The sequence below is a fragment of the Glycine soja genome, chromosome 18 (genome assembly GCF_004193775.1).
Source record: "Glycine soja cultivar W05 chromosome 18, ASM419377v2, whole genome shotgun sequence".
NCBI classification, from domain to species: Eukaryota; Viridiplantae; Streptophyta; class Magnoliopsida; order Fabales; family Fabaceae; genus Glycine; species Glycine soja.
The window spans coordinates 14,262,659-14,284,564 of NC_041019.1; the positions used below are offsets into that span (position 1 = coordinate 14,262,659).

Consider the following 21,906-nt stretch of genomic DNA (forward strand, 5'->3'; position numbering starts at 1 on the left):
ATTTGTAGCAGGAAAATAAAAATAGATAAATTATGTAAGGAAACGGTGGGTCAAAAGCAAACTGAGGCGATCGGGAGCAAGTTTGGAATATGAACTGGTCAATAAAACAAACAAAAGCTGGGGTGTAGCAATAGAAAGGAATTATAAAATTTGGTTCAATGAGTGAGCTTCCAATCTAGGGCATGGATGAAATCTAACAAAAATGTTCTAATAAATTCCCAAATCTCTTTCATTGTTCTCCAATCGAATCGTTTTAAGTTCAAATCTAAGATATATAATTAGGTTAAATATTTAATTTTTTTTTTCTTATACACATTGACCCCGGAATGGAACCTATCTTAATACTTAAGATATATGATTATATGCTTGTTTGTTTGGTTTTGAAGAATTTGTCATATCTCGAACCTGAGACCTTAAATATGGTATTGTAATAAGCAAACTATCAGCCCAGATTGAAGACAGACTTTGATTATATGTTTAAAGGTACAAAAATCGAACATATGTATCTAAATTCATTAAAATATATGTATCTAAATTGCTTTTTACCATAAAACTTAAATCGATTCTAATATTTTGCCAACAAACCATTCTACCTCAAACAAAGCCAACATGAAGCAAGATATAAACTATTAGGATTTGCAAGTAACGCTTCTCTATACTCATTCATCATCAACCACTACAAGTGTCTATGGCAGTAAAACCATATTATTCTACAGTATAAAATATCCCTAACAACTCATAAATAACATAAAATAAAAACTTAGTAGCAATAGTATAGTAGTAGATCATGGTGCATCAAACCACACATACATCATACATCTCTATATCAGATGCAAACTTAATTACACAAACAGTTACCATTCGTATCTATATATATAACTACTATATATTTATGCATCATCATCATCGTTGATCGTTGCATCATCAAAATCAGAAGAGGTTCATGAACTTGCGAATCTTCTTCGCGAACCAGCTCTCCTCGAGGCGGTGATGTTGGTGGTGGTGGTGGTGGTGGTCATTCTCGCCGCGGTGACGGTGTTCGCGGTCGGAATCGAGTCGCTCAACCGTCGCCGGAAGCCGCGTCTCGGCGGCGGACTGAACCCTAACCCAGCGCGGATGAATCCGGCGCGCGGCGGCGGCGTCGCCGAGCAGGATGGCGTCGTTGCCGTAGGGGATCTCGCGGCGGTGGCCGTGGCGGCAACGGCGGTGGGCGGTGCGGAGCGACAGAGGCAACGGACGGCCGGGCTGGAAGTGGCGGTTGATCGGACGGAAGCGGAGGAGCGTCAGCGGAACGGGATCGATGGTGCCGATGGTAAACGAAACGGTTTTAGGTTCGGGATGATGGGATCCAGGTTCGGAGTCAGGTTTGGGTTCGGAGAAGGGGTTCGGAACATCGCGGGCGCGTGAGAGGGTGAGGAGGAAGAGGAAGGAGAGGAGAACGGCAACGGGAGGAGAGACTCTTCTGGCCATGGTTTTGGGGCGTGTTTGGATGTGAATGTGAAAATGAGGAAATAAAGGAAGATAAAACTTAAAAGGGTTGAGTGGAGAAGGAGAAATTTTCTTGGTTTTGTTTTACGTCGTGAGATACACGTTGCACGACTTGACTTTGTTCGAGGTGAGAATCATGACTACTCTTGATTTTCTGTTTTTCGAATGGTTTTTATTGGACTATAAAATAATGAGACGTGAGATAAGTTTTTACACCAAAAAAAAAATTAAAAGGCAAAAGGGTATATATATGATGACTTCTGGTATGGGACCCCTTAAATAGGTACACAGACTATCAAATACGGACACTCTAGTTCTTTATCGTATTTGATGTTTGACATGTGTCAATATCGATGTCTGACACTGACACAACATCTGACATCCATATTACGTTTTATATTTTGAATATTAAAAGTGTTTACCTATTCATATATTTATCGTGTTCACGGTGTTTGTATCAGGATAGCATGCAGATACAAACATGAGTTTGGAGAAAGGGCTGCACAGTGCAAAAGTTTTTCTACCTTAGATATGAACCATTTAAAATCAATGGTTAAAATAAGTGATGGACTACGGGGAAAGTACTTACACCAATAATGTTAAAATTCTTCTTCTTTTTTTTTTCCGTTGTTGTAGGCCCTTATTCCTTTGTAGTTGTAGTCTTCAGTTTCCACCATTCCTGCGGCCCTTTTGTTTCTCAAATTAAACGTCTAATAGCATGCATCTTCTTTATGAAAATAAAGTATAACATTCGGATCTATGAAATCAACACAAAAAATCAACAAAAATACACAAAACAAATCTTCAAGACAAATCGGAATAAAAAAAACGAATTACAGAGAACAAAAAGAAAACAAACAATGTTTTCCATCATATATATGCAATTGTTCATACAACATAACTATTACAGAGAACAAAATAATAAAAATAAAAACCATAGAGAGACAAATACACCGCCCCCGAGATTTTAATAACATTTTTTGCGGTAAAATTAATATATTCTTTAAATTTAAATTTTGTTACTCAGTTATTTATGATCATTTTACTATTTTTTTTCATTGCAAAGTATTACTCTAGATGCATATTTTTTGTCTAGATAGTTAAATTTCTTCAAATCATTATTTTTTATAACTATTGTTTAATTTCTCTTTGTATGTAATCTTAAATTTTTTTTAAAAATATTTTATGTTAAATTGCTTGATTAGATAAACTAGTTTTAATTTTAAAAATCAAAACTATGCCATCCCAGTACTCTTTTCATCATTTTTAAAATAAATTGGTATAATTTAAAAACTGTAATTTTTTTGGAATTCTTAATTTTTAAATTAGTATAATTAATTATAAAAATTTCTTTTTTTTAATTTTAAAATTCAAAACTATCCCACTACTCTCTTATCGGATATTTTAAATAAAAAATTTAAAAGTTGTCATTTATAATTTTTAAATTTAAAATTCTAAACTACACTACAACTCTCCTCTTGCTTGATAGAGGCATATTTAGAGTTGTCATCTATATTTGATTAAAAACTCTATTTTAACAGTAATGTAACTACATGATTTTTTTTTTCCACTACAAAATATACATCGTGACAGAAGTATTAAAATAGTAATTAACAAACATGCTTCAAATATAGAATCATACTCTAAGAAGGCTTATACATCTAAATTACCAGCCTTCATTTGAATACTTGTTTGATCAGAGGTGTAGAGAATAAAATATGACCTAACTTCAAGCTTTATTTCCCGTTACAAAGATCACTGAATTTGATAAACCGATAAAATTAGGAGTGAAAATTGTTAAAAAGGTATTTATTTAATTATTCACACGTACGTATGAAAATAGGATATTTAATCTATGTTGTTCATAATACCTCTAAATAATATATATATATATATATATATATATATACATATATATATATATATATAGAGAGAGAGAGAGAGAGAGAGAATATTGCAATATTTCACCGGTACCATACGTATTAACCAATAAACTTATAATATAATTTAAAAGAAAATGCTTAAATGTAATTTGAGTTTTTTTTATTTTAAAATAAAGACATTAGTTTTCTTATTTTTTTAAATCTATAATTTTGATCATACTATTTTAAATTAGAGACATGTAGTGATTTTTTTTTCATAAATACACTTTCTTTTTCTTGTTTTTTTCTATCTACACTATTTTACAATTTAACAAGGAGAAACTTAAGATGGAGATATGTTATGAGAAATTTGTACAAAACATTATTTATATTTTTGAAATCTTTTGGATTTATTTTGTTTTTCTTTTCATATATGCAAGTCATATATAAGAAAAATATCAATTCATATCATTTAAGCAAGAAATAACTGCTAATTAAATATCTTTAAAAATATTTTCATTATATATTTATTATAAAAAATAACTCATATTTAGCCGTTATCAGTATCTTTTAGATATTTTAATCTTTTTTTTTCATAAGAAAATATCAACAGCACATAAATTAACTATAAAAGTACATACAAAGTAACTAAAAAATTGTACTCTAATTTTATTTAATTTTATTTTTATTTTTTTATTTGTATATTTTTTATTTAAAAAATAAAATTATAAAATTTAATTTAATAAATAAGTAATTTTAAAACCAATTAAAAAATTATATAATAAAATATTTATATTTTATAATATTTTAAATTAAAAAAAAACAAAAAGAAGAGAGAAAGTCTCAATTAGTGTATATTGGAAATTAAATTACAAAGTAGAGTAGATTGGAAAAAAGTAGGAGAGAGAATATGTATTTACGAAAAAAAACCACATTTAGCCTCCAATTTTACAAAATCTACAATTTTGATCATTTAGTCAAACTAAAAGTGTTGACCACTAAGAGATTATCGTTGATTATGATGTGAATTAAACAAATAATTTTGTGTTATGTCACTAAATTTGAGTCTTATTAGATTAATCTCTTACAAATCTATATTTTGGAAGGATCAAAATTGCAATTTTTATAAAAGTGAAAACTAAATGTCTCTATTTAAAATAGAGGGATTAAAACTACAAGTTTTAAAAAATATGAAGACTAAATGTCTCTATTTTAAAATAAAAAAACCAAATTTATTGATTTTAAAAAATATGGAACCAAAATTACATTTAAGCCAAAGAAAAATATTACGAACTTTATAAAATAAATAATGTCATGACAAATAAAATCTAAAATACTAATTTCTACGAATTATAATTATGATGTATGTATTTTTATACTTTGAAAATGTTCTATGATTTTTTGTTCATTCTTAATACTATATAAAATGAAAAGAATAAAATAATAAAATTACTATCAATTTATTTATTTTATTTTATTTCTTTTGTTTTTTTTATACGTAATTAGAAAAAAAATCTTGTGGAGACAATTATTCCCATAGTCTAATATGTACATCTTCCATTGCCTATGTGTATCCACATTTTAGGCATACACATATGCATGCGTATTTGTATAAGGTACGTGTATCAAGTACGTTTACCTTATGTTTAGATCAGAAATTTTAAAATTTCAAATAATTTGAAATGCTTAAAATTTGAATTGCTTTAATTTTAATTTCCTTTATTTTTCAAATGTTTTGTTTGGATAAATCAATTCAAATTTCTTCAATTTTAAATTCTTTGTTTGGATAGGACAATTCAATTTCTTCCATATGTAAAATTTCAATTTTATATTTTAAATAGATTAAATTTTAATATTAAACTTTATAGAAAACAAACACAATCTAATTTTGAAATATTGATTAAAAAATATTTTTCTATTTTTAATAATTTAAAAATACAAATTATTGATAATTTTAACTAGGGTTGTTTGCCTAACCACAACCAGTGATGTTTTTAAACTAACATCAACCAAGGCTATTTTTCGGTCGACATCAAATAGAGTTTTTTTTTTGTCAAAGTATGCTGAAAATATTTGTCAACTGACGTCAGCCGGGATTATTTTTCAGCTAACGTTAGTTGAGTCTATTTTTCAACCAATGTTGGCTAGATTTTTTTACCGACGTCAGTTAGGGTTTGTTTGGCCGACACCGACTAGGATCTTTTCGAACAACATTGACCAAAACTATTTTTAGCCAACGTCGGCCTAAAAAGTCCTAGTAGGCGTTGACAAAAAAATCTACCCAATATCGGCTTAAAAATAACTTAGTCAATGACGACCAATAGAACCTACTCAATGTCAGCCAAAAAACATCATTGGTCAATGTTGGCCAAAAAATCTCTAGTCGAAGTTGGCCAAAAAATAGTCTTAACCAATGTCGGACAAAAAACCCTACCCAACATCGGCTATAAAATAGTCTTGGCGGATGTTGGGTAGAAAATAGCTCTGACCGATGTCGATCGAAACAACTCTAGTGGATGTCGACCGTAAGAACCTAGTCGATGTCGACTAAAAATAGTTATGTCTGATGTCGGTCAAAAATACCTAGCTAGTGTTAGCAGAAAAAACCCTAGTCAACATCAACAAAAAAGCCTAGCTAATGTCGATGTCAGCAAAAAAAATCCTAATCGACGTCGGCTAAGAAAATCTAGTTGACATTAGCTAAAACACCTTAGCTAACATCGGCTGAAAAATAACCCTAGCAGATATTAGCTAAAAAAATAGCTTTGGCTGATGTTGGCTCGAAAAACCTGGTTGACATTGGCTGAAAAACCCTAGCATGTGTCTACTCAAAATTTAGTCATGACCGATGTCAATAGAAAAAAATCTAGCTAACATTGGCCAAAAAAACCATTGGTCAACATCAACTGAAAAAACTAGATGACAACGGTAAAAAAAAAAATCCTTGGCAGACGTCAGCGCAAAAAATTCTCATGACTTACGTCAGTGAGAAAATAATCTTAACCAACATCATCTAAAAAAATCTTAGTCAATATCAACAAAAAATAGCTTTGGTTGACATCATACAAAAAAATTCTGACCGAAAAAACCTCGGCCAATGTCAGTGAAAAATAACTTATGTTGGTGTCGGCCGTAAAAACTTTGGTCACCCTGTAATTGCGAGTGTTGAGCAAGAAAGAGTCGCAAGCAAGAACATGAGTTAGAGTGAATATTTCCTAAAAAAGAATTTCAAATTATATATTTTTTGAGAGAATTTGAAATCTCACTATTTTAATCAATCAAAATAATTTATAAAAATATCAAAAATTAAATATCTTTTCAAATATTTTATCCAAACAAATTATTTTATCATGAATCATTTTAAATTTTTTGAAAAAAAATTTTTTTTGACTAAATTGCTCCATCCAAACACATGCTTTGGCTTATCTCAAAACACACGGGTTAGGATTTCGTGCAACCGACTTATCCATGCATTTATACACCCAGCTACACAAAACCTTTGCCGGCTTATAATTTATCTCAATAAATCAAACTACTTAAAGCATGCATTTGAAATTTTAATCGTTAGATTTTCATCTCACCATTACAGTACTGACTATGCAAAAAAAACAATTGCACTGAATTGATTCCTACACGGTATGGCAATTTTGAATATAGGTATATGTATTTTTTTGGTTATTTGTAATTTAAAAAAGAGAGAAAATAAAGTAAAAAAATTGACAGAAACAAGGGGGGGGGGGGGAAGTACATGGCTTTCGAGCAACAATTTTCGTAACAAACAGTGATTTCCCTGAAAGAAACGCAATGGCAATGGTTCTCTGAAAATGCAAGGTCAAAAGTATCACATATGGCTACGCCATGATTATTGCACCATTTTAGTATCCTCGTTGGTTACTCTTAGTCTGGAAGACCACAATGACACACTTGACTACCATCTCCAACTTCCTTCACTTATGATGTGTTCCTCAGCTTTAGTCTTTAGAGGTGTTGATACCCGAAACAGTTTCACTGGTAATCTCTAGGATTTTCATTGCTGTTTTCTCTGAGAATTACGCGTCCTCAACACACTGCTTGAATGAACTTGTCATGAATCATGATCCTCGAGTGCTTGAAGGAACGAACAGCACGGTTGTTTTGGCCAGTTTTTTATGACTTGGAACCATCACACAGGTTCGGCACCAAACTGGGACTTATGCAGAAGCTTTGGCCAAACATGAGGAGAGGTTTCAGGATGATGAGAAGGACAAGGTGCTTTAAAGGGAGAGAGGCTTTGTCTAAGGCTGCTAATATGGTTGGCTGGCATTTCCAACACAGGTATATCACTCCAACCCCTTTTAGTTCTTTTGGTTTAAATTCAAATCTCTTCTTTTATTCATATGTTAATATCCTATTCTCCATTTGGTTATTGTTAATTTGTGTGATCAGTTATGAATCTTATGATCCTAATGTTAAAATATAAAAAGGGTAACTTGTGTTATAAAGCTTCCGGACCCATATGGGCCTATTGTAGACTTTACTAAAATATAGGGCAGAACTTGGATACAATTCCAAGTGGTTTTTATGTTATTTTCTAATCAGAATTGAGTTTGACCTGGGTATCTTGTACTGATCTATGAGCACTCAAGCATTTGGGGAACCCGCCTGGAAAAGCTAAAACCCTCTACTGATCAAAACCTTGTGTGCTTTTCGAGATACCGACAACCAATTAATAAGCACCCAAACACTTGAGAAACCCATCCTTATAAATGGTTAAGGGGGGAGAATTAAGTACTAAAATACTCTACCGAGCATCTCATACTATGAGAGACTTAGGCACCCATAATACCCAAGTTCCTATCACGATCTTTCATGCAATTTTTTATCATGCAAATTATTAAAGTAAAACTCCAATTCTAATAAGAAAACAATACCAAAAACACCTAAAGAACTTAATCTAAGTTTTGTGCTAAATATAATATGGTTGAATATAGACTAAGAAAATGTGGAGAATAGAAACAATAATATGTACGTGATTAGTTTTGATTGATGTGAATGAGCTAAACTTGAATTAAAATATTAAATGCTTCAGTTTCATCACATGTTGCAGATCACAATCAGAATCCGAGTTTATTACAAAGATTGTTACAGAGGTATCTAAAAGGATCAATCTCAGTCTTTTACATGTTGCGGATTACCCAATTGGCGTTGAGTCTCCAGTGCTTGAAGTGACATCTCTTCTAGGACACGGATTTGAAGAGGGAGTTAGCATGGTAGGCATTTATGGGGTTGGTGGAATAGGTAAATCAACAATTGCTTGTGCTGTGTATAACTTGATAGCTTTTCAGTTTGAAGGTTTGTGTTATCTTGCCAACATAAAAGAAAGTTCTAGTAATCATGATCTTGCACAACTGCAAGAAACGTTACTTGATGAAATACTTGGTGAGAAAGATATCAAAGTGGGAGATGTTAACAGAGGAATTCCAATAATAAAAAGAAGGCTCCACCGAAAGAAGGTCCTTTTGATTCTTGATGATGTTAACAAGCTGAAGCAGTTAAAGGTACTTGCAGGGGGACATGATTGGTTTGGCTCTGGCAGCAAGGTCATAATCACAACAAGAGACAAGCATTTGCTGAACACTCATGGGGTTGAAAAATCATACGAGGTTGAACAGTTAAATGATGAAAAGCTCTTGAATTGTTTAGATGGCATGCCTTCAAAAGTAACAAAATTGATCCAAGTTATGCAGATATTTCAAAACCGGCAATTTCTTATGCTCATGGCCTTCCATTGGCTTTGGAGGTAATAGGCTCTCATTTGTTTGGCAAAAGTTTACATGTATGGAAATCTACATTAGATAAATATGAAAAAGTTCTTCATAAAGAGATCCATGAAATACTTAAAGTTAGCTATGATAACTTGGAAGAGGATAAGAAGGGAATTTTTCTTGACATTGCTTGTTTCTTCATTTCTTATGAAATTTGTTATGACAAAGAAATGCTAAACTTACATGGTCTTCAAGTGGAAAATGATATTCAAGTGTTGGCTGACAAATATCTCTTATGAAAATAGATGGCAATGACTGTGTGAGAATGCATGACTTAGTTCAAGACATGGGCAGAGAAATTGTGAGGCAGGTATCAACATCTGAGCCTGACGGACGCAGTAGATTGTGGTCTAACGAGGATATAGTTCATGCTTTGGAAGAAAATACGGTTATGTTATAAATATCTCCATGGTATTTTTCTCTCTCTTCACTTTCCTTTTTCTCTCTAATCTCATTTTCAAATCTTTGGCAGAAAAGAACATTATGATATTGTAAATTTCTTCAAATATGTAGATAGACATGCATTCCAAAAATTTAATTCTGTTTAAATTATGATTTGGAATTGAAAGGGAACTGCTGCAATTGAAGTCGTAGTCCTGGACTTGAGTAAAGACAAAGAAGAGCAGTGGAGTGGAAAAGCTTTCAAGCATATGAAAAACTTGAGAATTCTTATAATCAGAAATGCACACTTTTCTAGAGGCCCTCAAAATCTACCAAATAGTCTGAGAGTGCTGCACTGGAGTGGATATCCGTCACCATCATTACCATCTAACTTTAATCCCAAGAATCTTGTTATACTCAGCCTGCCTGAAAGTTGCCTTAAATCATTCAAATCACTCAAGGCAAGTATTTTTTCAATTCTTTTTTTTTTTTTTTGCATTAAACACATTTTGTTGGCCTTGAACACTGATATTTATGACCAATTGAAAACTCATAATTTGAGGCGCTGGCTTTTGTTTTGTAGGTGTTTGAGTCATTGAGCTTGCTAGATTTTGAAGGATGCAAGTTCTTAACTGAACTACGTAGCTTATTTGGAGTACCAAATTTGACAACACTGGGTCTTAATAAGCACTAATCTATATAGCATCCATAGTTCACTTGGATTTCTTAACAAACTTAAGTTAATGGAGTGCTCAAAGATGCACCCAGCTAGAAATGTTGCTACCATGAATCTACTTGACATCTCTAGAGACTCTAGATCTGAGTGGTTGCTCAGGTCTTAAGAAATTCCCAGAAGTACTGGGAACGATGGAGAATATAAGATAGGTTTACTTGGATCATACTAACATAGATGAACTGCCATTTTCAATTGGAAATTTTGTTGGGCTTCAACAATTGTTCTTTAGGGAATGTCCAAGGCTGAACCAGCTTCTAAGTACTATCCATATATTGCCACAACTTGGGATAGTTGCGGCTTATGGTTGTGGTTGTAGGGGTTATAGATGTGAATTATCTGAAGATAAAGAAAAAGTAGGCTTGTGGCTTGTGATTTTGAATTCATGTGTAGGGATTTGTATATGACAAGTAAATTCCCTCTATGCTGACAATATGGTCTTAGATTTCAAGTTCAGTGTACCTCTTAACAGCATTAATCAACTCAATTTTTTTTCCCTACAATCGATTCAATTCTTCATGTAATTAACTACATATATTTTACATAAAGGCGCAACACTTTTTTTTGTTACCTACGTTGCAAAATTACCTGTGAGCCCAACGAAAATGAAGGATATGTCACAGTATGCCTAACTATAACACATTGTGACAATGTACATACGATTGTTGTATTTTTGAGTATTTTAAAAGGCTTTTAACGTGCTGTTTTTAAACGTCGAACAATTTCCATTTCAAAGGGTTTTATGATGCAAATTTAATTGACTTGATTATTGTATTAAAATCTTTTTGATACTCCTTTAAAATAGATTAATTATATATTATTTTTTTAATTAATCATATTTATTATTTATTACCAAAAATAAAATTAACATGAGATGTTCTCCTTATTGTTTTTGCATCTTGAAAAAAACAAAAATCCCTATTATTTTATCCACTCTTTATTTGGATTCTTAGTTCTTCTCTTACTTGTTGATTCTAATATTTCAGTCAATTCAGAATGCATCAATTAAATCCTGGGGGATTTGGATTTTACGCAAATTAATCCTTGAAGACAGTGTGTCTAACACACGTCTCAGGTTATGTATTACTGAGTTCTACGAGTTGGAAAATGGATCGATGTTCGTGTTCATCAAAATTTATATGTTCGTGAGATCGTGGTTTATGATTTAGCCTAAATAGAACAACAGAATTAGCCACTGCCAAGTGCCGAAGCATAAGCCTCCTAATAACATCACTAATATGACATTTCTTTTTCCTATTCTTTGATGATGAGGCTCAACTATAGAGCACAAAACTGGAATAAAAATGTGTTAAGAAATAAGAATGCAATACTAAATAGTAACTACGTATCAAACTGCAAAATGTAGCATATACACCTTGAGGTTTAAGAATGTAAAACAATAAAAACAAGTGATAAAAATGCATAAAAAAACATACCAAAAAAAGAGAGGTAAATGAACCTTGTAAAAATTTTACAATTATAAAATTCACACACTTAACTTTATATCACTTGACTCCATTTCAGTGCATTTAGTTACACGGTGAACCTTTGAGCATGCATATTTTACATGGAAATGTCAATGTGATACTCAGTCGCTTAGCAATCATGATGATAAGTAATCGGCTAAAATGCAATTTTGATTTTCTAATTTTACTCAAATTATAATTTTGATCTCACTATAAAAAAAATAAAGACGCTTGATCTCTTATATTTCAAAATCAAAGATTTTAGTTTAACTATCAATTTTAAAGCTTTGACCGATAATAAAAAAAATGTTGACTGTTAAATTGTTGTCGTGATACTATAATATTGGAATTTTTAATCACTAATTTAATTAGTTGAGCATTTATCTTAATAAAGAATTTAAGCAAAATTTGTTACTAGTTAAGAATCTAATGAAAAAAAAATCCAATAGCAGTGTCAAATGGTGATTTAGCCGCCAACATTTTCTTATTAACGGTGAATGCCTTGAAATTGATAGTTGAACCAAGATCTTTGATTTTGAAAAGTAGATCAAAATTGTATTCTAGGCTAATTTAATTGATATTTTAATGAAGGGATTAATGTATTAAATTATAGTTAAATCATTTGGATCGTATCTAGGTTGAATGGTTAGAAAAACAATTCTTAATCAAATTTTACTTATCTATTAGCCAAAATTTCTTCCCCTAATAAATTGAAGGGTTAAAATAAAAAAAAAACATTTTTACAATAAGCCAATTAAGCAAAAATACATTTATTAATTTAGTCCTAAAGAAATTGTCAAATATCATTTCTAAGATTCAACCATAAGGCAACCAAATTTCAGAACTAAATAATTATGAAGTCACAACTAGTTTAATGTAATTATAAAAAGTTATTCTTTTTTGGAAAAGGAGGAGGGACACAAATCAAGATAGTTTCAAAAGTCTTTTGTACATAAAAAAAAAAAGTATACAAATGATAACACCTTTATACATCTATTATAAGATTAATACCTAAAGTCAACTGTACAAATAATCAGCTAAAGTATATTTAATTCAGCCTAGATAATGATAAAATTTAAATTATTAGAATTCAAAAATCATAAGACTAGACTGTGATTTGAGTTAAGAATTGAGTGACACGAAAGGTAAAACTTCCTTTTTAGATACGTGATCGACCTTTTCTAATTTGCCAAGTCTTGTGGTTCACAACAAACCAAAGTTTATTAAACATCTACGTTGTTATTTATCATTTAACGAAATAGGGAGTGATTAAAGTTCCTTCCGACTTTTGGAACAATTCAATTGCAAGGGGATAATGTAACATTCCAATTTTTCATAAATAAATTTAAAAAACTTTTTAGTAAATAAATAAATAAATATAGAAGAAATAATACATTGAGTACCCTAGGTATAAATAGTTATGTCAAGTCAGGTGTCTCCTCTTCCCCTCATCTTCGTTTTTCTCTTTTCTTCACTCAAAACTCTTTCTTTTCCCCACAGTCTACCAAACATGTATCAGAAAAATGACGATCTCGGACTCATTTACCGTTAGATCGTCGTGAAATTTTAGCAACACGTTTGCAATCCAATTCCGAACATTCTCACCGTTGGGAATTTCAAAATCATGTCTGAGCTTAGAGGAAAACCCTTCGCATTGTAGTCTTTTATTTTCCCGCAGAAATCCAAAACTGTTTCGGTAAAACTACGATCCCAGTTTCGTTAACCGTTGGATTTTCATGAAATTTGGATATGTTGTTCGAAATTCAATTCCGCACACTTTCACCGTTGGAATTTGTGAGAGAATATTCGTGGAGGGAGAAAAAGGAATCACATGAAGACAATACAAGAATTGTTTATTATGTAATTGATGTGTTATTATGTCTTGATCAGAGCGTATGATTCTTGTGTAATGTGATTGATAATTAAAAAGTGTGATTGATGGATGAAAAGTGAACTTTGAATGACAAAGTGGTGGAATTACGTGAATTACGTGTAAGTAAGTTTTATTTGGTTTATATGATATGTATATCTAGCTGTCTTGTTTCTCTATTAGTTAAGAATGTGATAACTCACTCCCCGTGTGTTGGTTTGTATTTGGATCCTGTGATGATCTTGAACTTTGTGTTTGGGGGAGCAAATGACTAGGTGAATTGCTTAAAGAAACATTATGCTAAAAGACGTCGAGACACAACGCTCTGATAGAATATGACATTTGAACATAAGTTTTTATATTAATTGCATAATGTTAATCTATTTTATTTTATTTCACTGATTTAATAAAATATCTATGTAAATTCTGATGATCTTATTTCGAGCCGAATATGTTTTAATAAGTTTTAATTGATAATAGTGAAGTGATTGTGAACCTTTTACTCGTGTGAATTTGGTTACCGATATGTTTATATATTTTGTTTATTTATATATATGTCGGGGTAGAGGAGGTCACTGATAAAAGGAAAAAAAAAAAAAGAAGTAATTATCAAGTTATTGTTGACCATCAACTTCAACCAATTATCCATTTAGCAATCTAGATGATTCAATGCAGTTCAGCAATTTTGGTGCCTAATGCAATACAATTATACAATCACCTATCGAGGTTCTCTTTAATATTTCATTCATTCCCGGAAGTGACCCACGGCGCAACCAAAAACAAATTGTTCGTAATATATTACATCAATTAGAATACGATAATTTCCTTGTATGATAATAATATGTACGAACAGCAGACGCCTACCTGTTTCTAAATATTATGAATTTTGAGGAACAAGTACTAAAAAAGTTGGATCACCCATCTATAAAGCTGCTGCTACAAAATTTCCAAGGCATATACATACACATGTACTTTCATAGTCATATTCTACCAACCGAACAAAGCAAAATAATGAGCCACACAGAAGATTGGCAGAAGTGGAACATGTAGATGATACAGCCTTCTCCCTTCTTTTTGCCATGAATAACACTAGAATTAAGTTTGAGCTAAAGATTTATCCCAATAAAAAATAATGCCCCAAAGAATAGAATGTATTATTCTTATGCCGTAACCTTTTCCATCACAAAGTGCCTGAAAATTTAGATAAAGACAGTAAACTAAACTGTGCAAGAGGCCAAAATTAAACAATCAAGAAATGAAGATGGTGCACTTACCAAGTTGAAGTTAAAACGGCTTTCATCTATTGTAACTGTCATTATTTGGGTCATTCCCAAAAGCACTGAAACCACTACCATGTGAATTACCAAAGGTGCTGCTTTGGTTTGACTTTCTGCCACCAAATGCACCAGATTGACCTGACCCAAAATTTCCAAAACCACCTGATTGACCTGACCCAAAATTTCCAAAACCACCAGATTGACCTGAACTACCAAAACCACCAGATTGACCTGAACTACCAAAACCACTGGGCCGAGAATTTCCACCGGGGCGAGAATTTCCACCAAATTGAGGAGCTTGACCAGAACCAAAGCCATCATAACTAGATTGGCCAAATCCAGAGTTACCGTAACTCCCAGAACGACCAAATCCAGGACTGCGACCAAAACCTGTACCTCCAGATTGACGATCCCTCATAGAGCCAAATCGACCACCAGCCATGCCACTAAACATCTCTGCTGATCCACTTGGAGCATCAATCTTTGGTAGCTGATAAACAAGAATAGGAAGAGTCAAAGAAACTCAAGGTGTCAAGAAAAAAAATTATAGCAGAAGGATTTGACCTTTCACATCTTAAGTAAAAGAGCATGTGAACACACAGAGTACAATTGTAATTTGTAACACCAAGTAAACATCGAGATCAAAAAATATTCACCAAGGCATTATCAGTTTGACAAAGACTCAATTTTGTGTTAATCCAATTTGGTTAAAATGAGAATTCATAACATAAGAACCCCTGCTGCTCCATTAGAAGTTGAGAATATGCTGGCTACAGCCTTCAAAGATGAGCATAAAGAACTTCAGCCTTTCTCAGATCATTTCCAGCGAACTCAGTTTAGAATTTTAGGTTTCAACTTTTAACATCTTACAACAAATACTTTCTGTTAACCTTATACCCTTCACCATCAAAGAACAACCTATAAGGCTATAACTAACAGGTTTAATACAAGATTTAACTTATATTTCAATATAATATACTACTTAACCCAACCTAGAACTATAGATGTATATGTATGCATCGTGTGATTGAGCATGAAATTCATAGAATTTTGTGATAAGGAAATGTGTATTCTGCATTGCAGTAATATCATAGCCTAGTCCTTTACCAAAACTAAGTGTACTATCCAAATGCCATCATATTTTAATCATTCAAGGTTTTTTAGTCTGAAATCTGCAGCTTCATCTCGTCCTACTTGGTGTTATGAGCCTCAAAGGCAAAGAAGACCCTAGACAGTTGAACATGGGTTCAAATGTACATATATTATAACCCTTTGCACTCATCAAGATAACATCCTGCATAATCTACCCAAGTTTAATGAGTAGAACACCACACTTGCTGTATGTACGGACACCAGTTTGCCGGCTGAACAAAGATATAGAAGAGTACTAGACTCGATGAAGAATTTCATCAACTTGAGTTTTATCGGCACTTGGCAGTTGGCACCCAGCGATAGTGGAAAACCTTGGTCAAATTAAAGACTTCCTTCCTTGATTCAATCACGAACTAATAACAAAATAAGGATATTCACCACAAAGTTCCCTAATTTTGAGAGGCAGCACATTCAAATCCCCCTTCGGAGTGAACTGGATTGGATTTATGGCAAGAGAATAGGATAGCCACCTTTGAGTAGTAAGGGACTAGAATAATAATAATAATGAAGACATCTTCCAGTAAGAAAGATAGAAGGATGGAAATGGAAAGGAAGCAAAGATCACCTCTGTAAATTTGCATCCAACATCACGCTCAATAGTCTGCAAGGCCCTGAATTGGTCTTGTGTGAAAACAAGAATGGCACTTCCTTTCTTCCCAGCACGGCCAGTTCGTCCAGATCGATGAACAAATATCTCTGATGAATTGGGAAGATCATAATGTATTACCTGTAAGAGGAAACCAAGTAAAAAATTTACATACAAACAACTTGAATAACAGTGTATGTCAATGGGTTTGAAATGACAATATATTACACATAAAGGCATAAAAGATTAGAGTGAACAAGATACACACAAAAGCAGATAATGGTGAAAAGAATAATAAAACAGAAACAGATAATAGTGAACATTACCCCATAATTTTCCTTCATACTCAAAATTTAAGGAATTCCAAAATAGTATCCCAAACATATTCAAGCGCCCCCCTCCCCCACCAAAATCCTTCCAAACATTACAACACAGCACCCTAGTTTACAGTATCAAATATTCGAAGGACAGTAATAACAAAGGAGCAGAATCATCAAATAGAAAATAAGAGTTTTTCTTGAACCTTAATCAAGAAACAAGTAACAGAACAATATAACACAACTATTTCAAAAAGAAAGTGTAGCAAACCAGAACTCACAAGATCAACATTGGGAATATCAAGCCCACGTGAAGCAACATCAGTTGCCACTAAAACATTAAAATTGTTGTTTCTGAAGCCAGCAAGAGTTCTTTCCCTCTGAGTTTGTGAAATATCTCCATGCAAGGCCTCACATCTAAGGCTTTTTGCCATGACATATGATAACCGATCAGCATCACGTTTCGTTTGAGTGAAAACAATACACTTTCCTCCATTTGCATGTTCCTACCAAAATATATACCATTAGGAAAGGCAATAGAAGCCTGTCCACAGACCAGGCAGACTAAATTGCAATCATTTTAGTAAAAACAACAACAACTAAAATAGCTGCTTATAAATAAATAGCAATGATAAGAAAACCACAAATATAGCTGATGCAAAAAAATAAAGAGAAAAGATTGTATCTGAATTCATACTGTTATCAGAGGTGCAAGAATTCCTGCTTTAGTGTACGAATCAGACACAATAGAGTACAACGAAATTCCATCTGCCAACTTCTGATCAGAATCTCCAACCTATGGCACCAATAAGTTCCTGATTAACTTATTACCAAATACCAATCAATATAAGGATACAGCACATTAATCTCAAGCATTCTTATTTACTCATGATTCCTTTTTTTTACGAGATTTCCTATTCATTCTTGCAAAGTAAATATCATGGAAAAATGTGTATATAACAAGTACAGTTCAGTTCCGTGTGCTAGATGTCAAGAGACAAGAAATCAATAGCATCCATCAGATTTACCTAAACACCAAACTAATATTGAATGAAGATCTCATGCAGCAGCATAAATTCCAAAATTATATAGAATAATCAGAATCAGATGTTAAGAGTCACCATATAATGAATCACTTTTTAATTTTAATAACCATGTCCAGTAAAATAGTCATACATACATAAATGCAGAAAGCTACAATTTCTTTTGAAGATTGAGAACACACACATTGCCACCCACATATGCACACACATGATATATACATCTATATAGTATGTACAGTAAAATTGTTGCTGAAAAGTTACCCCAGCTAGCCTACAACTTTTGCTACAAGCTTCACTCTCTTCACTTTAATTTTGTGGACACAGCAGAGTCCACAATCCAACTACTGGAGTTCAGTACATGCATTTGTCTTGTCCCAGTAGCATTCAAGAGAATGTGAAGAGGCAACCAAATATGCCAGTTTCAGAAGCAGTTTTGAAGGAAATATAATATGAATAATTTGTGTTTGTAATTTTCAAGTAATCTCATGCCTCAATGTCACTTTTTTCAAGATTCTTTAGTATGCTCTCTGGTAAAATAAAATGTATCCAGAATAAATAACCACACCAGAATGGTTGTTCCTATACTATGTAAACTGCCTTAGTTCACCAATGAATTGATTTGTTTCGATTTTCCAAAAAATGTTTAGGAACTTTATTATATTTCCCTGTGTCTCTTGCACAAATCCCTAAGAACGTAAGAAGGGGAGATACCCTTTTAGTTCTGTATCTCAAAGGTACCGCTGGCCAATATCCTTAGGATGGTGTGAACTTATTCATCCATATACCTGAGTTACTCATAGAATATATCCTACTCTTTGTATTTCATCACAATTGGACACTAAAAGTTTTAGCCCTTATCATGGGAATTTTCTGCACACTCTAAACTTTTACCTCAATTTTGGGAATCACTAAAATCTGAGTACTCCGCAAGAAGATTTCATCAATTGAAATTTATTTACTGTTGGATCACAAATCTTAAGCTTTAGCAGATTGCATAATTCCAACAGAAATGACATTTGAAAACTGCAGTAGCCTTTTCCTGGAGCCTAAAACAGATTAGTGTACTTACAAGATCAATGGTTAAGGGGTTGTTCAGGTAATTGCGGGTAATATTCTTTATCCAAGATGGCATTGTTGCTGAGAACATAAGAGTCTGACGATTTGGAGACAACCCTTCCAGGATCTTCTCCACAGCTTCTTGAAATCCTACTTGAAGCATCTGATCAGCTTCATCAAGAACAACAAACTTGACATCCTTTAAATTCAGTGCCCCCCTATTGAGAAGATCAATAATTCGACCAGGCGTGCCTACTGCAATATCTACGCCATAATTAAGCTGCCTCATTTGTTGCTGGATGGGCATACCCCCATAAAGACAGATTGTGGCCAAGTTAGGTGCAGCCTCATTGAATTCCTTCTCAACCTGCCGCGCAAGTTCTCTAGTTGGAGCCAAAACCAAAGCCAAAGGATTTCTTCCTTGTCTGCAACAATCAATAAAAAAAAAATTGTTTAGTTAAAGACGCAAATCAAGACTATATACTACCGGTTACCTAATCCTCCTTCAAGCAGAAAAATAAGACTACAGATTCAAGTAAGATGTAAGTGTAACTAATATAAAGTACCCATGCTTAGCATTAAACTGAGTGATCCTGTCCAAGATGGGTATCCCAAAAGCAAGAGTTTTCCCAGTTCCTGTTCTAGCTCGACCTATCATATCACGCCCTTGCATCGCAGGTTCCAGCACAGCTCTCTACAACAACAACAATAATTGAATATCTCAAGACTCATGACCAAAGACAATAATTTTTCTAAACAGCAGTTTTATATGGCATAAATTAGTTTTCCTGAAATTTCTGTGAGCACAGACCTTTGCACTCTATATATATATATATATATATATATATATATATATATCAACTAATTTCACCACAGCTTTCTAATAACAATGCAGTAGCTTACGCCCAAAATATAGCAACAAGTGTCTTTCATGAAATTTCTATGAACATACACATTTGCTTTCTTTTTCAACCAAAGAGTAAATAAAATAAATATCTGGACCAACTGGAAGTAAATCAACTCATTTCAGTCCAGCTGTTTACGACCACTACTAAGAAAGAATAGCCCAAGCACAAAATATAGTGAGAATTGATTTTCAACTTATGGCAAGATTTCTACAAAGACAAACATATGCCTTCTCTTTCAACCAAACTATTTCAAATTCAAACAAAATTTAAATAAATAAAAAAACAAATTACCTGAATGTAAGTAAAATCATTTCACCATAAATAATAATAATAATAAATATAAATTTGAGTGTTCATTCTTAAACAAGAGCATGTTCAAAAGTTATTTTCTTTGACGTACCATATCAAATTAAAGATATTTGTTTCTTTTCTAAATTTGAATTTTCACACTACATATCAAAAAAATAGATACAGAAATTATATCTCTTTTTAAATAATTTCCTCCTTAACATCAAAAGTCTTATCTCTATTTTTCGTTACATCTAATAAAATATTCATTATTAAAAATGAAAACACCTTCTGTTATGTTTTATTTCTTTTCAAGGAACTTAATTTGATTATTTCATTATTATTATGTAATAAAAATGATATTTTGTTTAACATAATATTTTTTAAAAATAATATATTCAAATTTAAAAATGTCCTTGCAATATACGAAAAAACTTTCTACTAGTAAACTGATTCCGTAAAATTTTCCGACAACCGGTTTCAAGTTACTTATCATTTCCCTTTACCAAAATAAACACGAAAATTCACCAAAAATAAAAGAGAAAGAAAATCACACATCAACCTCGCCACAACAATTAACAAAGCATAAAACCTAATAACAAAAAAGAAAGTCACAAATTTCCAACGAAAACTGAAGAACACAGCGAATATAATTAGGCGTTACCTGAATGGGAAAGAGCTTCGCGATCCCTTTCCTGGCAAGAGCATCCACGATCTCCGGAGCGATCCCGAGCTTCGCGATCTCGAGTCCTTCGTCGCTGTTCGCGCTGCTAACTTCCTCGTAGTTGGAGTAATCGCGCTCGACGGCGAACTGCGCCGCTCGAGGAACCGGCGAAGCTCGGAAATTCAACGGTCCGGGATTCGCGTGAAAGGTCCGGGCTCCGTCGCCGGATACACCGTGCCTGTCGGCGGGGAACCTGCGAGGAAGCGGCTCGACGGAGGCGAGAGCGGCGAAGAAGCGGCGCGAGATTACGGAAGAGGATCTTCTGAGAATCACACTCATCATGTAGTGGAGATTGATGAATAAGTTTGGGGTTTTCAGTTTTCGTCTGATCGACGAAGAGTTTGAGAATAAGAGTGTGATAAACCCTCGAATGCTTCGGAGAAGGGATTTTAGCTTTCAGGGTTTTAGGGGTCAATCCTGTGTGGACGAGTCTATTATTCACTTTGTAGATGTAATTTATAAATTATAATCCGATAAAAATGTACTTTACCGTAGGATAAATTAGTTGTTAATTTATCTTAAAAAGTATATTTACCATAATTTCTAAATAATTAACTTAAAAATTATATTTTATTATAAAAAATAGAGAAAAGAATTTTGATAATTATCTTACCGTAGGATTAAATTAAATGTACTTTATTATTCATTGTGCGTAACAGTTTGTTTATTTTTTTTAATAATTATCTTAAAAAGTATATTTATCATAATTTCTAAATAATTAACGGCATAATTTCTAAATAATTAACAGTTTGTGTATGATAGATGAAAGCATTACATTATATTGTGTTAAGTCAAAATATAAAGTTTAGTTTGTCTAATTTAGTATTGTTAAAGTAAATTATACTTCTTTTTTTATTACATTATTTTTCATGTTAAAATATACAATTTTGTTTATTTAACTTAAGAATATTAAACATGATTCTTTAAATGATTTAAAATATAATTTTTTAT

The 21,906-nt window shown here is 32.6% G+C and overlaps 2 protein-coding genes and 1 pseudogene across 3 annotated transcripts; 1 reads left to right on the forward strand and 2 right to left on the reverse strand.

The window, feature by feature from the left end:
- Positions 1 to 629: 629 nt before the first annotated feature.
- On the reverse strand, positions 630 to 1,638 carry LOC114397562. Its single transcript, XM_028359652.1, has one exon. It carries the CDS (start codon positions 1,468 to 1,470, stop codon positions 931 to 933), a length of 540 nt encoding a protein of 179 aa, XP_028215453.1. The 5' UTR covers positions 1,471 to 1,638; the 3' UTR covers positions 630 to 930.
- A 5,640-nt stretch (positions 1,639 to 7,278) lies between these two features.
- On the forward strand, positions 7,279 to 10,675 carry LOC114396975 (annotated as a pseudogene).
- Positions 10,676 to 14,333: 3,658 nt separating this feature from the next.
- On the reverse strand, positions 14,334 to 21,377 carry LOC114394535 (DEAD-box ATP-dependent RNA helicase 53, mitochondrial-like). Of its 2 annotated transcripts, XM_028356146.1 has the most exons (9): positions 20,896 to 21,377; positions 19,602 to 19,729; positions 19,049 to 19,460; positions 17,634 to 17,732; positions 17,218 to 17,442; positions 16,599 to 16,760; positions 15,113 to 15,371; positions 14,879 to 15,085; positions 14,334 to 14,795 (listed from the first exon to the last, which is right to left on the reverse strand). In XM_028356146.1, exons 1-8 carry the CDS (start codon positions 21,235 to 21,237, stop codon positions 14,901 to 14,903), a joined length of 1,812 nt encoding a protein of 603 aa, XP_028211947.1. In that variant the 5' UTR covers positions 21,238 to 21,377; the 3' UTR covers positions 14,334 to 14,795; positions 14,879 to 14,900. The 2 variants fall into 2 exon arrangements, with proteins under 2 accessions (XP_028211947.1, XP_028211946.1); XM_028356145.1 differs by having other exon boundaries at positions 14,879 to 15,371.
- Between the last annotated feature and the right edge of the window lie 529 nt (positions 21,378 to 21,906).

What these genes read in the sequence shown, in the direction of transcription:
- LOC114394535 (XM_028356145.1), bottom strand. Translation starts at nt 21,237, where the DNA reads ATGATGAGTGTGATTCTCAGAAGATCCTCTTCCGTAATCTCGCGCCGC. An exon ending in TTCTTGCACCTCTGATAACA is followed by an intron (nt 17,443 to 17,633) that starts GTATGAATTCAG and finishes ATATTTTGGTAG; the next exon opens with GAACATGCAAATGGAGGAAA. An exon ending in ATATTCCCAATGTTGATCTT is followed by an intron (nt 16,761 to 17,217) that starts GTGAGTTCTGGT and finishes TTCCTCTTACAG; the next exon opens with GTAATACATTATGATCTTCC.
- LOC114397562 (XM_028359652.1), bottom strand. Translation starts at nt 1,470, where the DNA reads ATGGCCAGAAGAGTCTCTCCTCCCGTTGCCGTTCTCCTCTCCTTCCTC.